The sequence below is a fragment of the Macaca mulatta genome, chromosome 19 (genome assembly GCF_049350105.2).
Source record: "Macaca mulatta isolate MMU2019108-1 chromosome 19, T2T-MMU8v2.0, whole genome shotgun sequence".
Lineage (NCBI taxonomy): Eukaryota > Metazoa > Chordata > Mammalia > Primates > Cercopithecidae > Macaca > Macaca mulatta.
The window spans coordinates 3,689,118-3,705,954 of NC_133424.1; the positions used below are offsets into that span (position 1 = coordinate 3,689,118).

The window sequence follows — 16,837 nt, forward strand, 5'->3', positions numbered from 1 at the left end:
GGTCCATGCTGTTTGTAATTGTAGTCCATCAACTTTTAAAGGGATTGCTGACATAGTTAAATTAATAGCTGACATATTTGTTACTGTTTTCTATTTGTTGCCCCTGCTCGTTGTTCCTTGTTTTCTCTTCCACTCTTTTTCTGCCTTTTTTGGTTTTAATTGCATGTTTTGTGCAATTTTTTCTCCTTAGCAAGTCAGGTATGCTTCTCTTTCCTTTTTTTAGTGATAGCGCTAGAGCTATTTATTTATTTAGCAGGATCTTGCTCTGTCACCCAGGTTAGAATGCAATGGCACAGTCATGGCTTACTGCAGCCTCAATCTCCCAGGCTCAAGCCATCCTGTCACCTCAGCTTCCCAAGTCGCTGGTGCCACAGGGTACGTGCCTCCAAGCCCAGCTAATTTTTTTTTTTTTTTTTTTTTTTTTGAGACGGAGTCTCGCTCTGCTGTCCAGGCTGGAGTGCAGTGGCCAGATCTCGGCTCACTGCAAGCTCCGCCTCCCGGGTTCACGCCATTCTCCTGCCTCAGCCTCCTGTGTAGCTGGGACTACAGGCGCCCGCCACCTCGCCCGGCTAGTTTTTTTTTGTATTTTTTTAGTAGAGACGGGGTTTCACCGTGTTTGCCAGGATGGTCTCGATCTCCTGACCTCGTGATCCGCCCGTCTCGGCCTCCCAAAGTGCTGGGATTACAGGCTTGAGCCACCGCGCCCGGCCTTAACCCAGCTAATTTTTAAAAACTTTTTGTGGCCGGGCGCGGTGGCTCACACCGGTAATCCCAGCACTTTGGGAGGCCGAGGCAGGTGGATCACCTGAGATCAGTAGTCTGAGACCAGCCTGGTCAACATGGTGAAACCCTGTCTCTACAAAAATACCAAAAAAAATTAGCCGGGCATGATGGTGGATGCCTGTAATCCCAGCTACTCTGGAGGCTGCGGGAGAATCACTTGGAATCTGAGAGGCAGAGGTTGCAGTGAACTGAGATCGCACCACTGCACTCCAGCCTGGGCGATGAAAGGAGAATCTATCTAAACAAACAAACAAACAAACAAAACTTTGTGTAAAGACAAGGTCTCACTATGTTGCCCAGACTGATCTTGAACTCCTGGCCTCAAGCAATCCTCCCGCCTCAGCCTCCCAAAGTGCTGGGATTACAGGCATGAGCCGCCGCACCTGGCTAGAGTCTTCAGTCTTCAATATACAGCCAATCCACATCCAGATAACACTATACTGCTTCCCAGGTTGTGAAGTATCTTACAGTAGTTATTCCATATTTCTCCCTCCTTTTCCTTGTATCACTGGTACGATTTCACTTATAGGTAAGATATAGTTATTGAATACAATGCCACTGTTACAACATAACAAATGAACAATTTTTTTTTTTTTTTTTTTTTTGAGGCGGAGTCTCGCTCTGTCGCCCAGGCTGGAGTGCAGTGGCGCGATCTCGGCTCACTGCAAGCTCCGCCTCCCGGGTTCCCGCCATTCTCCTGCCTCAGCCTCCCGAGTAGCTGGGACTACAGGCGCCGCCACCACGCCCGGCTATTTTTTTTGTATTTTTTTAGTGGAGACGGGGTTTCATTGTGTTAGCCAGGATGGTCTTGATCTCCTGACCTCGTGATCCGCCCGCCTCGGCCTCCCAAAGTGCTGGGATTACAGGCTTGAGCCACCCCGCCCGGCCAACAATTTGTTATAAGTAACTTAATAACAAAAATAAAAGTTTTTATTTTACTTTATTCTTTTTCTGATGCTCTCCCTTTCTTTATGTAGATACAAAGTTCTAACATCTATAATGTTCTCTCTCAAAAAACTTCTTGTAACACTTCTTGTAATACTGGTAGGTCTATTGGCTACAAATTCCCCCAATTTTTTTTTTTTTTTTTTTTGTCTCAAAGTCTTTATTTCTTCTTCAGGTTGAAGAATAGTTCACAGAATTCTAAGTTGGTGGGGATTTTTCTCTGAACACTTGAAATAATGCCCTCCACTCTCCTTGCTTGCATGGTTTCTGAGGAGAAATGTGATGTCATTCTTGTTGTTGCTCTGTAGGTAAAGTGTGTTTTCCTCTGGCTTCTTTGGAGATATTTTGTCTTTCTTTTTTTTTTCTTTTTTTTTTGAGACGGAGTCTCGTTCTGTCGCCCAGGCTGGAGTGCAGTGGCCGGATCTCAGCTAACTGCAAGCTCCGCCTCCCGGGTTTACGCCATTCTCCTGCCTCAGCCTCTCGAAGCTGGGACTACAGGTGCCCGCCACCTCGCCCAGCTAATTTTTTTCTATTTTTAGTAGAGACGGGGTTTCACCGTGTTGGCCAGGATGGTCTCGATCTCCCGACCTCGTGATCCGCCCGCCTCGGCCTCCCAAAGTGCCGGGATTACAGGCTTGAGCCACCGCGCCCAGGCTATATTTTCTTTCAAGCTGTGTGAATATCATATTCCTGGCTAGGGGTTGTAGGGTTTTTCTGTTTGTTTCATTTATTTTACTTGGTGTTCTCTGAGGTTCCTGGATCTGTAGTCTGGTATCTGACCTGAATTTATGCTGTTATTTTTGCTTCAGATATTTCTTGTGTTCTTTCTTCTCCTAGTATTCCACTATGCATGTGTTACACCTTTTGTAATTGTTACACATTTCTTGGATAGTCTGTTTCATTATTGTTCACTGTTTTTTCTTTTCAGTAGTTTTTTGTTTTTTGTTTTTTGTTTTTTTTGAGACGGAGTCTTGCTCTGTCGCCCAGGCTGGAGTGCAGTGGCCGGATCTCAGCTCACTGCAAGCTCTGCCTCCCGGGTTCACGCCATTCTCCTGCCTCAGCCTCCCGAGTAGCTGGGACTACAGGCGCCCGCCACCTCGCCCGGCTAGTTTTTTGTATTTTTAGTAGAGACGGCGTTTCACCATGTTAGCCAGGATGGTCTCGATCTCCTGACCTCGTGATCCGCCCGTCTCGGCCTCCCAAAGTGCTGGGATTACAGGCTTGAGCCACCACGCCCGGCCTGTTTTTTGTTTTTTGAGATGGAGTTTCACTCTTGTTGCCCAGGCTGGAGTGCAATGGCACAATCTCGGCTCATCACAACCCTCGCCTCCCGAGTTCAAGCAATTCCCCTGCCTCAGCCTCCCGAGTAGCTGGGATTACAGGCATGCACCACCACACCCGGCTAATTTTGCATTTTTAATAGAGACAGGGTTTCTTCATGTTGGTGAGGCTGGTCTCGAATTCCCGACCTCAGGTGATCTGCCCGCCTTGGCCTCCCAAAGTGCTGGGATTCCAGACAAGCCACTGCACCCAGCCTAGAAGATTGTGTTACATGTCTTCAGGCTCAGAGTCTTTCCTCAGCCACACCCAGTCTGCTCATGAGTCCGTTAAAGTCATTCTCCGTTTCTGTTACAGTGCTTTTCATCTCTCCCATTGCCTTTTCAGTCTTAGGATTTCCACTTCTTGGCTTATATTGCCTGTTTTTGCATGTTGTCTACTTTTTCCATTAGAGCCCTTCACCTGTTAATCGTACTTGTTTGACATTCCCAGTCTGATACTTCCAACGTCCCTGCCACATCTGAGGAGTTCTGCTTTGTCTCTTCAAGCTGTGTCTTGCGCCTTTTAGTATGCCTTGTCATTTCTTTCCGGAAAGCTAGAAACAGTGTACTCGGCGAAAGGCACTGAAGTAAACAGACCTCTAGTAACGCCGTGGTGAGGTGCGGGCAGAGGGCAAGGATTCCCTGATCCTTTGATGAGGTCTCAGTCTTTTAGTGAGCCTGTGCCCCGCGACACTGAACTTCACAAGTGCTTCTCAGTTCTTCCTTCTCCTCTCACTTAGGCGGGACAGGATGAATAGAGGAAGCTGATGTGGGATGCATCTCTTTCCACAGGTCACTTAGACTCTGATGAAACCCCCACAGGTGAGACTCTGGTAAAACAGTTTCTCTTAAGGGAAAGGCCCAGTGAGAAAGAACAGAAATATCTGGCCTATTTCAAAATCATTATTTTTCTCCTCTAGAAGACTGCCCCCCCACCCCGAGATTCCTCAGACTTGTGCATGCTGTGCCCCCAGGAATTCATCAGTTACAGCTCAGGCTTTCCCATGTAAATAATGGTTCCCAGAGGCTTCTGTTCATGGTAGCGTGTTCTGGTAAGTTGTGATTCTCCGTATCCACCTCTCTCTTCAGTTTGAGGGGGCAGAGCTTGCCCTGTGACATCAGTTCTCTGAAGGATGGAAGAAGAGCTGTTGAGGTTTCAGTTTGTTCAGCTTTTTAATTGTTACAGTGGAGTAGTAACTTCCAAGCTCATTACATGCTAGACCAAAAACTAAGTCATTTAACTTTTTTTTTTTTTTGAGACCGAGTCTCGCTCTGTCGCTCAGGCTGGAGTGCAGTGGCGCAATCTTGGCTCACTGCAAGCTCTGCCTCCTGGGTTCACGCCATTCTCCTGCCTCAGCCTCCCGAGTAGAGGTGCCCACCACCACGCCCGGCTAATTTTTTCTTGTATTTTTAGTAGAGACGGGGTTTCACCATGTTAGTCAGGATGGTCTCGATCTCCTGACCTCGTGATCCGCTCGCCCTGGCCTCCCAAAGTGCCGGGATTACAGGCATAAGCTGCTGCGTCCAGCCATTTAACTTTTAAAAGGAACTGCCAAACTGTTTTCTTAATTGGTGGTACTATTTTACATTCCCACCAGCAATGTGTGAAGATTCCTGTTACTCCATATCCTTGCCAAAACTTATTTTCCTTTTTATTTTTTTTATTTTACTCATCCTAGTGGGAGAGAAGTGGTATCTCCTTTTGTTTTGATTTGCATTTCATTGATGACTAGTTACTGACAATGTTTATTTTTCTTGGAGAAATGTCTGTTCACATCCTTTCCCCACTTTTTGTTGTTGTTGAGACTGAGTCTTGCTCTGTCACCCAGGCTGGAGTGTAGTGGTGTGATCTCAGCTCACTGCAACCTCCACCTCCTGGGTTCAAGCGATTCTCCCTCCTCAGCCTCCTGAGTAGCTGCGATTACAAGCACCTGCCCCCACACCCAGCTAATTTTTGTATTTTTAGTACAGATGGGGTTTCACCATATTGGTCAGGCTGGTCTCAAACTGCTGACCTTATGACCCACCCACCTCAGCCTCCTAAAGTGCTAGCATTAGAGGTGTGAGCCAGCATGCCCAGCCTCTTTCTTCATATATTCTAGATCCAAGTCCTTTATGAGATATATGTTAAACCAACTTTGCACTTCTTAGATAAATTCCAGCTAGTTGGCTGGGCGCAGTGGCTCATGCCTGTAATTCCATTACTTTGGGAGGCCAAGGCAGGTGGATCACCTGAGGTCAGTAGTTCAAGACCAGTCTGGCCAAATGACAAAACCCCATCTCTACTAAAAGTATAAAAATTAGCTGGGCGTGGTGGCAAGCACCTGTAATCCCAGCTACTCGGGAAGCTGAGGCAGGGAGAATCGCTTGAACCCAGGAGGCAGAGGTTGCAGTGAGCCAAGATTGCACCACTGCACTCGAGCCTGGGCAACAGAGTGAGACTCCATCTCAAAAAAAAAAAAGAAAATCCAGCTAGTCATGATGTAGAATTCTTTTCTATATTACTGAATTTGCTTTGCTAGTATTTTATTGAGGATTTTGGAATCCATAACCAAATAAATATTGGTCTGTAGTTTTACTGTGATGTTTTTATCTGGTTTTGGTACCAGGATAATACTCATAAAATGAGTTGGGAATTGTTCCTTTCTTTTGCAACTTTTGTAAAATGTCTTATAAACATTTGGCATTAAATTTCCCTTAAATTTTTGGTAGAATTCAGGGGAGAGGCCCTGAATCAGGCTCAGGCTTTTCATCTTCAGTAGATTTTGATAAATAATTTAGTCTCTTCGTTTCTAATAGGTGTATTTGGATTGTCTGTGTCTTTAGTTTCGGTAGTTAAGGTGGTTCTAAGAATGTGTTTATCTATGTTAACTAATGTATTGATGTGTAACTGTTCATAGTATTTTTATCATCCTTTGTATTCGTTTAAGGTTGGTGATAATGTTCTGGTTCTAAGAAGTTTGAGTCTCTTTTCTTGTCAATCTAGCTAAATCAGTTTTGTTTGATCTTTTCAAACAACTAGCTTTGGTTTCACTGATTTTTTTCTATTGTTTTACTGTTCTCTATTTCATTGATTTGGCTGTAATATTTATTATTTCCTTCCTCCTAGTTGCTTAGATTTAGTTTTATTTTCCTATTGTCTTGAGGTGGACAAGGTTAGGTTGTTGATTTGCAATCTTCAGGATAGGTATTTATAGCTATTAATATCCTTTATATAAGTTTTGGTATGCCTTTATTTTCCATCCATCTCAAAGTATTTCCCTTTTGATTTCTCTTTGATCCATTAGTTATGGAAGAGTGTGTAAATATCCACATATTAGTGAATTTGCCCAATTTTCTGTGTAAGTTTCCAATTTCATTTCTCATTCCATGGTGGTCAGAGAACATACTTATTTCTGGGGTTGTTTTGTTATTTATTTGAAAACTGACTCTTGCTCTGTCAGTGCTGTGATCAGAGCTCACTGCAACTTCTGTCTCCTGGGTTCAAGCAATTCTCGTGCCTCAGCCTCCCAAGTAGCTGGGACTACATGTGTGTGCCACCATACCCAGCTAATTTTTGCATTTTTAGTAGAGACAGGGTCTCACTATGTTGCCCAGGCTGGTCTCCAACACCTGAGTTCCAGCGATCCATCTGCCTTGGTCTCCCAAAATGCTGGGATTACAGGTGTGAGTCACCGAGCCCAGCCAATACCTTGTATTTCTATTGTTTAAAATTTGTTGGCCGGGTGCGGTGGCTCACGCCTGTAATCCCAGCACTTTGGGAGGCTGAGGCGGGTGGATCACAAGGTCAGGAGATTGAGACCATCCTGGCTAACATGGTGAAACCCCGTCTCTACTGAAAATACAAAAAATTAGCCAGGCGTGGTGGCGGGTGCCTGTAGTCCCAGCTACTTCGGAGGCTGAGGCAGGAGAATGATGTGAAACCGGGAGGCGGAGCTTGCAGTGAGCTGAGATCGCACCACTGCACTCCAGCCTGGGCAACAGAGCAAGACTCCATCCCCCCAAAAAAAAAAATTGTTGAGGTTTCTTCTCTGGCCTAGCAAAGCGTCTCTTTTACAGCACATTCTTCCTGCACTTGAAAAGAATGCATGTTTTGCTATTGTTGGGTTGAGTATTCTGCAGGTATCTGTTATGTCTAAATGACTTATAGTGTTCTATTATTTTATTTATTTTATTTCCCTGTATTCCACCTAGATGTTCTATTATTAAAAAGTGGGGTTAATAGATGATGCTGTGTTCAACTTAAAAAAAAAAAAAAAAAAAAAGAAGAGTGGGGTATTTCTGTTCCAACTGTTAGGTTTAACTATCTTTTTTTTTTTTTTGAGACACAGTCTCACTCTCTCGCCAGGCTGGAGTGCAGTGGTGCGATCTTGGCTCATTGAAACCTACGCATCCCAGGTTCAAGTGATTCTTCTGCCTCAGCCTCCTGAGTAGCTGAGACTACAGGTGTGCACCACCACGCCCAGCTAATTTTTGTATTTTTAGTAGAGACGGGGTTTTACCACATTGGCCAGGATGGTCTGGATGTCTTGACATCGTGATCTGCCGGCCTTGTCCTCCCAGAGTGCTAGGATTACAGACGTGAGTCACCATGCCCAGCCTATTTTTGCCATTTTTTTGCATCATGTATTTTGGTGCTCTGTTTTTAGGTGCACATATAATTATAACTTTACAGGGTGGATTGAACCTTTTGTCATTATACAATTTCCTTCTTTACTAACACTTTTTATTTTAATGTTATGTCTGATATTAATATAGCTATTTGCACAATATCTTTTGCTATCCTTTTTTTTTTTTTTTTTGAGACGGAGTCTTTGCTCTGACACCCAGGCTGGAGTGCACTGGTGCAATCTTGGCTCACTGCAACCTCCACCTCCTGGGTTCAAGAGATTCTCCTGCCTCAGCCTCCAGAGTAGCTGCGATTACATGCATAAGCCACCACACCTAGCTAGTTTTTGTATTTTTAGTAGAGACAGAGTTTCACTATGTTGGCTAGACTGGTTTCAAACTCTTGACCTCCGGTGATCTGCCCACCTTGGCCTCCCAAACTGCTGGGATTATAGGTGTGAGCCACCGCACCCAGCCCCATCCTTTACTTGTAATCTGTTTGTATCTTTGGATCAAAAGTGTGTATCTTTTTTTTTTGAGATGGAGTCTTGCTCTGTTGCCCAGGCTGGAGTGCAGTGGTGCAATCTCGGCTCACTGCAAGCTCCGCCTTCTGGGTTCACGCCATTCTCCTGCCTCAGCCTCCCGAGTAGCTGGGACTACAGGTGCCTGCCACCATGCCCGGCTAATTTTTAGTAGAGATGGGGTTTCACCGTGTTAGCCAGGATGGTCTCAATCTCCTGACCTCGTGATCTGCCCGCCTCGGCCTCCCAAAGTGCTGGGATTACAGGCGTGAGCCACCGTGGCCGGCTAGTGTGTATCTTATACAGTGTATATAGTTGGACTGTTTGTTATCCATTCTGACAACCTCTGCCATTTAATTGGGTTCTGTAATTCATTCCCATTTAGTGTTATTACTGAGTTAGACATACTTATGTTTGCCATCTTACTTTTTGTTTTTTGTGGGTTTTTTGCCTTTCTTGTTGCTATACTCCTTTACTACTTTGTTTTTTTGTTTGTTTTGTTTTGTTTTTTGGAGATGGAGTTTCACTCTGTCACCCAGGCTGGAGAGCAATGGTGCGATCTCAGCTCACTGCAACCTCCACCTCCTGGGTTCAAGTGATTCTCCTGCTTCAGCCTCCCAAGTAGCTGAGATTACAGGTGCTCGCCACCACACCTGGCTAATTTTGTATTTTTAGCAGAGACGGGGTTTCTCCATGTTGGTCAGGCTGGTCTCAAACTCCGTACCTCAGGTGATCCACTCACCTCAGCCTCCCAAAGTGCTGGGATTACAGGAGTAAGTCACCATGCCCGACCACTACTTTCATTTTCATTAAGTGTTTTCTAATGAAATATTTCAATTGTTTAACTTTTTACTATTTGTTAGTTTCTTTAGGGGTTACTGTATTATAAATATGAGGCTTATCAGATGAGCTGCAGGTTTATATTAATCGCTTGATTCCAGTGAGATACAGAAATGCTGCACCTGTGTAGCTCTGTTCCTTCCTGCCCCCCAACTGTTATGGCATTATTAATACATACTACATCCATGAATATTATACGCCAAAACAGTGCATTTTAATTAGCACTTTACCATCGAGAGTCATGTCCCTTGCCGCCTTTGCTCCCTCTCACTCACCTCCTTCGTGCTGTTATTGGCCAACAGGTAAGTATTCTTATGTGTTATACAGTAACAGGACTTTACAAACATTTATACAGTTGCCTTTAAAATAATTTAAGAAAATAAGTGGGAAAAAACCGATACAGGGTGGCCCAGGGCTCCACTGCAGACAAAAACAGGAATTCTTACCTCACACTGTTAGAAGCTCTCTGGCTGGCCTCAGGCCCGTCTATACAAAGATCCTCTTACCAGGCAGTGGATTCCAAGGACTTACAGTTTTCTCCAGGAGCCGATCAAAGGCTGGTCCGAAAGACCTATGAAATGTGCATCGTTTGGACAACTGAGGCCTGCTGCGTTATGCAGCGTTTCAAATGGAAAAGTTACTTCATTTACATAGCATCATCTCTCTAGACCCTGCTGGTAGAGGAAGATAAGAACAGTCACGGTAAAAAGGTAGAGATAAGTTCAGACTCATAGTGGTGCTATTAAGTTTATTAGGAAGTGATTGTGAGTAAGTGAAAGATCTAACATTCACGTCATAGAGGAGGTGTTGGGACACCACAGAATCTCGTTTGAATTTGTGAATTGAGTCCAGTTCCCAGTACTTTCGGTGTCACCAATCCTCCTGCACACCTACGTGGTTTTTCTTAGGACTCAGTGGTCTTTGAGGATGTGGCTGTGGACTTCACCCTGGAGGAGTGGGCTTTGCTGGATTCTGCTCAGAGGAACCTCTACAGAGATGTGATGCTGGAGACCTTCCGGAACCTGGCCTCAGTAGGTAAGGATGACATCATTCCTTCAGTTGGTTTTTAATGAACTCATTTCTTTCTCATCGGTTCTGTTTCAAGATTTGAAATGTGGGAAAGGACTAAGGTACACATATTCACAGCCACCATGAACCTAGAATCTAATCATTATTCTCTAACAGTGAAAACGTGTGTGAAACAGATGTTATTTCTGTCTTGGTTTAAAGGACTTGAAGTTCCTTTCGTGAAATTAGTATGGGTATAGATTTCATTGGTCATTTAGGATCACAGAGTGGTTCCTTGTTTGATACCTGTGACTTACTGTGTTTGTGAAATACCTAACATTTTGACCCCTGATGTCTGTTACTGATGGAAGTCCTCAAAATGCTAAACTCCTCATTGTCTTCCTTTGCTTAATACGTGTCTCATTCCTTATGAGATTTGTTCACTTTTTTGTTTCAGATAATAAGACTCATTTTAAAGCCAGTGGGTCAGTTTCTCAGCAGGATACGTACAGGGAAGAAAAATCTAAGGAACAGACAATACCAAACTTCACAAGAAATAATTCTTGTGCCTACACTTTAGAAAAAACTTGTGAAGGCTATGGCACTGAAGATCACCACAAGAATCTGAGGTGAGATGCACTCACAAGAGAAATAAGTCATCTAGGAGAAAATCTTTGTATGCAATTAAATATATATATAAGTATTGCTCCAAATATAAGCATTGCTCCAAATTTTAACCAAAAAAAAATTTGTATTTGATTTAGACATTGAAAATTTGAAACATAATTGCTAGAAATAATGACAGGGGGCCGGGCATGGTGGCTCACACCTGTAATCCGAGCACTTTGGGAGGCCGAGGCAGGCAGATCGTGAGGTCAGGAGATCAAGACCATCCTGGCTAACATGGTGAAACCCCGTCTCTACTAAAAATACCAAAAAAATTAGCTGGGCGTGGTGGCAGGTGCCTGTAGTCCCAGCTGCTCGGGAGGCTGAGGCAGGAGAATGGCCTGAACCCGGGAGGCGGAGCTTGCAGTGAGCTGAGATTGCACCACTGCACTCCAGCCTAGGCAACAGAGCGAGACTCCATCTCAAAAAAAAAAAAAAACAACAACAAAAGACATTACAGGAAAACCCCATATATAATAAATACTGCATTAATAAGTATGTCTCTTCAAACAATTCAGAATAGAAAAATTTCATGTACACTGAAATGTAGTTAGAAATGTATTTCTTTTTTTTTTTTTTTGAGACGGAGTCTCGCTCTGTCGCCCAGGCTGGAGTGCAGTGGCCGGATCTCAGCTCACTGCAAGCTCCGCCTCCTGGGTTCACGCCATTCTCCTGCCTCAGCCTCCCGAGTAGCTGGGACTACAGGCGCCCGCCACCTCGCCCGGCTAGTTTTTTGTATTTTTTAGTAGAGACGGGGTTTCACCGTGTTAGCCAGGATAGTCTCGATCTCCTGACCTCGTGATCCACCCGTCTCGGCCTCCCAAAGTGCTGGGATTACAGGCTTGAGCCACCGCGCCCGGCCTAGAAATGTATTTCTAATACTTGTTAATACATATCAACAAATCATTGCCAAACATACCATAAATAAAAATGTTTCTCATTTTTAACAGAAATCGTATGGTGGACAGATGCTGTAACAATAATGAAGGTAGTCAATATGGAGAAGCCATCCATCAAATGCCAAATCTTACCCTGTTCAAGGAAATTTCTGCTGGAGAAAAACCGTATGAATGCACCAAGTGTGGGACAGTCTTCACGCATGTTTCTTCTCTTAAAAGGCACATCACGTCTGTGTGTGGACGAAAAGCGCCTCTGTGTGAGGAATATAAGCAGGTCTGCATTTGTCCCTCACACCTACACAGTCATGGAAGAACCAACACTGAGGAGAAGCCCTATAAGTGTCAAGCATGTGGGCAAACTTTCCAACATCCCCGTTCCCTCTCTCAGCACGTGAAGACTCACACAGCAGAGAAAACCTATAAGTGCGAGCAGTGTCGGATGGCATTTAATGGGTTTGCAAGTTTCACTAGACATGTGAGAACTCACACAAAAGACAGGCCATATAAATGTCAGGAGTGTGGGAGAGCCTTCATTTATCCCTCGACATTTCAAAGACACATGACAACACACACTGGAGAGAAGCCCTATAAATGTCAACACTGTGGGAAAGGCTTCAGTTACCCCCAGGCTTTTCAAAGACATGAGAAGACGCACACGGGACAGAAGCTCTATGAATGCAAGCAGTGTGGGAAAACATTCAGTTGGTCTGAAACCTTGCGAGTACACACGAGGATCCACACTGGGGAGAAACTCTATAAATGTGAACACTGTGGGAAGGCTTTTACCTCTTCCAGATCATTCCAAGGTCATTTGAGGACACACACGGGAGAGAAACCTTATGAGTGTAAACAATGTGGAAAAGCCTTCACTTGGTCCTCAACGTTTAGAGAACATGCGAGAATTCACACACAAGAGCAGCTCTATAAATGTGAACACTGTGGGAAGGCTTTTACCTCTTCCAGATCATTCCAAGGTCATTTGAGGACGCACACTGGAGAGAAGCCTTATGAGTGTAAACAATGTGGGAAAACCTTCACTTGGTCCTCAACGTTTAGAGAACATGTGAGAATTCACACACAAGAGCAGCTCTATAAATGTGAACACTGTGGGAAGGCCTTTACTTCTTCCAGAGCATTCCAGGGTCATTTGAGGATGCACACTGGAGAGAAGCCTTATGAGTGTAAACAATGTGGGAAAACCTTCACTTGGTCCTCAACCTTACATAATCACGTGAGGATGCACACTGGAGAGAAACCTCACAAATGTAAACAATGTGGGATGTCCTTCAAGTGGCCCTCCTCCTTCCGAAACCATCTGAGGATGCACGCAGGACAGAAATCCCACGAATGTCAATCACACTCAAAAGCCTTCAGTTGTCAAGTCATTCTTTCTAAAACCAGTGGGAGTACACACTGAAGAGAAATTCTATAAGTAACATGGGGTAACCTCACATTAATTCATGTCTAATTTGCCACAAACTTCACACCAGGAGAGAAATATTACAAGTATGATATTGTACTTGTCAATACCTCATTTGTCAAACAGAGCCATTAGAGAAAATAATTCTCTAAGTCCTCTTTCAGATATAATACCTATGTTTTCATAGTTAAGTGTTTTATCTCTTAGAGTCCAGCTCTGTCGCCCAGGCTGGAGTGCAGGGGCATGATCTCAGCTCACTGTAACCTCTGCCTCCTAGGTTCATGCCATTCTCCTGCCTCAGCCTCCCGAGTAGCTGGGACTACAGGCACCGCCACCACACCTGGCTAATTTTTTGTATTTTTAGTAGAGACGGGGTTTCACCGTGTTAGCCAGGATGGTCTTGATCTCCTGACCTCGTGATCTGCCCATCTCGGCCTCCCAAAGTGCTGGGATTACAGGCGTGAGCCACCATGCCCGGCCTCTTAAATATTTTCATTTCGAACTGTATTAGACCCAAAGGTGATTTGGAGTGTACTTTGAACATGACAGAATTTTTATAGCTTCTATATTTTTCTGTTTGGCATCATTACAACAATGAAACTTTGGTATTTTTTATTCTTACTGGCCTACTGCTACAGATAGTGGATATCACTTACCTATTTTAAATATTGTACCTTACCAAAATTGTTTTGCAAAACCTTCTAAATATGCAAAGTTCTCTATAAAGTATAGTCTCTAATCATCTTTTGTAATTTGTTTTTCCTCATTTCTCACTGGGAGTTAGACAGTAGCCTTTGAATTAGGAAGGGGGACCTATATGACAAGAATCAATCTACAGATGGTTTTGTTATGGGTATATGTATAAGGCTGGGAAAGACATTTCCCTGAATGTCTTTCCTTTATGGCACCAAGTTAAAATCTGCTCATTTTCTACTTTGCATGAGGTTTGGCAGTTAGGACTTGAGAAGTCATTACCCGCTTTGTAGAGCCAGCATACTCAGTGACATCAAGGTGGCACTAAGGTGCACCATACACATGGCCTTCTGGATCATTGTATTGATTCCTGCCCCTATTAATGAAGAGTATCTCTACAACAGACATCAGCTGCCTAACTTTCAGCCAGACGTCTCCATGAGCTCCCCCAACATGAATACATTTAGTTCAGATTCCTACAACACCTGCCATGTCCACCAGGCCACTGATCCTGACTGTCGTAGTGATCATCTCTGAAGCTCTGACTCCCTCCTTTAGGTCTTACCTTATTTTATTTTTATTTTATTTATTTATTTTTTTGAGACAGAGTCCCGCTCTGTTGCCCAGGCTGGAGTGCAGTGGCACGATCTCGGCTCACAACCTCTGCCTCCTGGGTTCAAGTGATTTTCCTGCCTAGCCTCCTAAGTAGCTGGGATTACAGGCAAGCACCACCATGCTTGGCTAACTTGTATTTTTAGTAGAGACGGGGTTTCACTATGTTGGCCAGGCTGGTCTCGAACTCCTGACCTTGGGATCCGCCCGCCTCGGCCTCCCAAAGTGCTGGGATTACAGGCGTGAGCCACCGCACCCAGCCCAGGTCTTACCTTATTTTTATACTAAACATTTTGTTCTTTTGTTCTCTTAGTACTGCTTATCGTTCTGTGTGCAGACACAACCATGACAGCCAAAAATCACACACACAAGCCAAAAATCACACACACAAACGTCTGATCATGTACAGCATCGCTGAATGACTACTTAGTCCATCCATGTAAGAATAATCACTTCTCTCATATCAGGCAGACTGAGTTTCCTATTACTCAGAGCTAAGTGCAACCCTTCGGTATGTGTTCAATACTATGTTTAATTACATGCTATTAAGAACAAGACACTTTTTGTCAAATTCCTCTGTCGTTGTTTCTTAGATTCTATGAACCATGTTCAGATAAACTGTATACTAACAAACATTTTTACTCTGAAGATATAAATATTCCATTGCAATTATGGAATATGAAATCAACTTTGTAATTTTGTCAATTTAGGCACTATTTATTAGTATTACCGGATGTGTACAGTTCATGCACTCTTCTTAAAGATCAATTTTTTATATACTTAAAACTTTTGACATTAACATAACTTCTTTTTTTTTTTTGAGATGGAGTCTTGCTCTGTTGCCCAGGCTGGAGTGCAGTGGCGCCATCTCGGCTCACTGCAAGCTCCACCTCCCGGGTTCACGCCATTCTCCTGCCTCAGCCTCCCGAGTAGCTGGGACTACAGGCGCCTGCCACCACACCCTTCTAATTTTTTGTATTTTTAGTAGAGACGGGGTTTCACCGTGTTAGACAGGATGGTCTTGATCTCCTGACCTCGTGATCCGCCTGCCTTGGCCTCCCAAAGTGCTGGGATTACAGGCATGAGTCACCACGACCGGCACTCCTACCTAACAATCTTAACCGAAGAACTACTCAGGGGTATTTAAATGGTGGGGAGCAATAGATACACAGTTGTGCATATTTGGAGTTGACAGTAATTGTTGGGGGAAACCCCACCCCTGATATTTAACGTGGGTTCTTTTCTATTTCCCTAAGTGTCTCGGCTGGTTCGAGAAATAAAGGGAAAGAGTATGAGGGAGAAATTTTAAAGCTGAGTGTCCAGGGGAGACATCACATGTCAGCAGGTTCCGTGATGTTCCCCGAGCCGTAAAACCAGCAAGCTTTTATTAGTGATTTTCAAAAGGGGAGGGAGTGTACGAATAGGGTGTGGATCACAGAGATCACATATTTCACAACGTAATAAAATATCACAAAGCAAGTGGAGGCAGGGCGAGATCACAGGACCACAGGCTGGGGCGAAATTAAAATTGCTAATGAAGTTTTGGGCATGCATTGTCATTGATAACATCTTATCAGGAGACAGGGTTTGAGAGCAGACAACCTGTCTGACTAAAATTTATTAGGTGGGAATTTCCTCATCCTAATAAGCCTGGGAGTGCTACAGGAGACCGGGGCTTATTTCATCCCTTCGGCTTCGACCATAAAAGACAGACGCCTCCAAGGGGGCCGTTCATAGACCTACCATCAGGGGGCATTCTCTTTCTCAGGGATGTTCCTTGCTGAGAAAAACAATTCAGCAATATTTCTCCTATGTGCTTTTGAAAGCAGAGAAATATGGCTCTGTTCCATCTGGCTCACCGGCAGTCAAGAGTTTAAAGACTTATCTCCCTTGTTCCCTGAACATTGCTGTTATCCTGTTCTTTATTCAAGGTGCCCAGATTTCATATTGTTCAAACACACATGCTCTACAAACAATTTGTGTAGTTAACATAATCATCATGGGGTCCTGAGGCGACATACATCCTCCTCAGCTTACGAAGATGATGGGATTAAGAGATTAAAGACAGACATAGGAAATCACAAGGGTATTGACTGGGGAAGTGATAAGCGTCCATGAAATCTTCACACTTTATGTTCGGAGACTGCAGTAAAGACAGGCATAAGAAATTATAAAAGTATTAATTTGGGGAACAATAAATCTCCATGAAATCGTCACAATTTATGTTCTTCTGCCATGGCTTCAGCTGGTCCCTCCGTTCGGGGTCCCTGACTTCCCGCAACAGGTAATGACTCCCCGTAACAATCAACACGGGTATGCTTCAGCTTCATTTTTACAATGGTTGAAACTGTTAGGCCATGTGATATGTGGTCATGAATTTGAACGCGTGCATTCTGATCAGAGGGTTCCCATTTGATGTGGACCACAGAGCATCTTACCTACCTACACAAGTTGTAAGCTGCGTGTTAGCCTAGCTCCTGCTGTAGCAGATCCCTCTCCAGGCTCTCCTGCATTCCAACCTGG

At 44.1% G+C, this 16,837-nt stretch overlaps 1 protein-coding gene across 6 annotated transcripts in view; it reads left to right on the forward strand.

The window, feature by feature from the left end:
- ZNF57 (zinc finger protein 57) overlaps positions 1-13,751 on the forward strand; it is a 32,271-nt gene extending 18,520 nt beyond the window's left edge. For 3 of the 6 annotated variants that reach the window (XM_077979069.1, XM_015122434.3, XM_077979074.1), the window contains exons 2-4: positions 9,925-10,051; positions 10,482-10,653; positions 11,641-13,751. In XM_077979069.1, the coding sequence (XP_077835195.1) occupies positions 10,018-10,051; positions 10,482-10,653; positions 11,641-13,006 (1,572 nt within the window). In that variant the 5' untranslated portion in view covers positions 9,925-10,017 and the 3' untranslated portion in view covers positions 13,007-13,751. Of the gene's footprint in view, positions 1-3,969; positions 4,100-7,372; positions 7,494-9,924; positions 10,052-10,481; positions 10,654-11,640 lie in introns of those variants that run through there. The other 3 variants (XM_077979070.1, XM_077979072.1, XM_077979073.1) reach the window with 3 other exon arrangements.
- Positions 13,752-16,837: the final 3,086 nt, after the last annotated feature.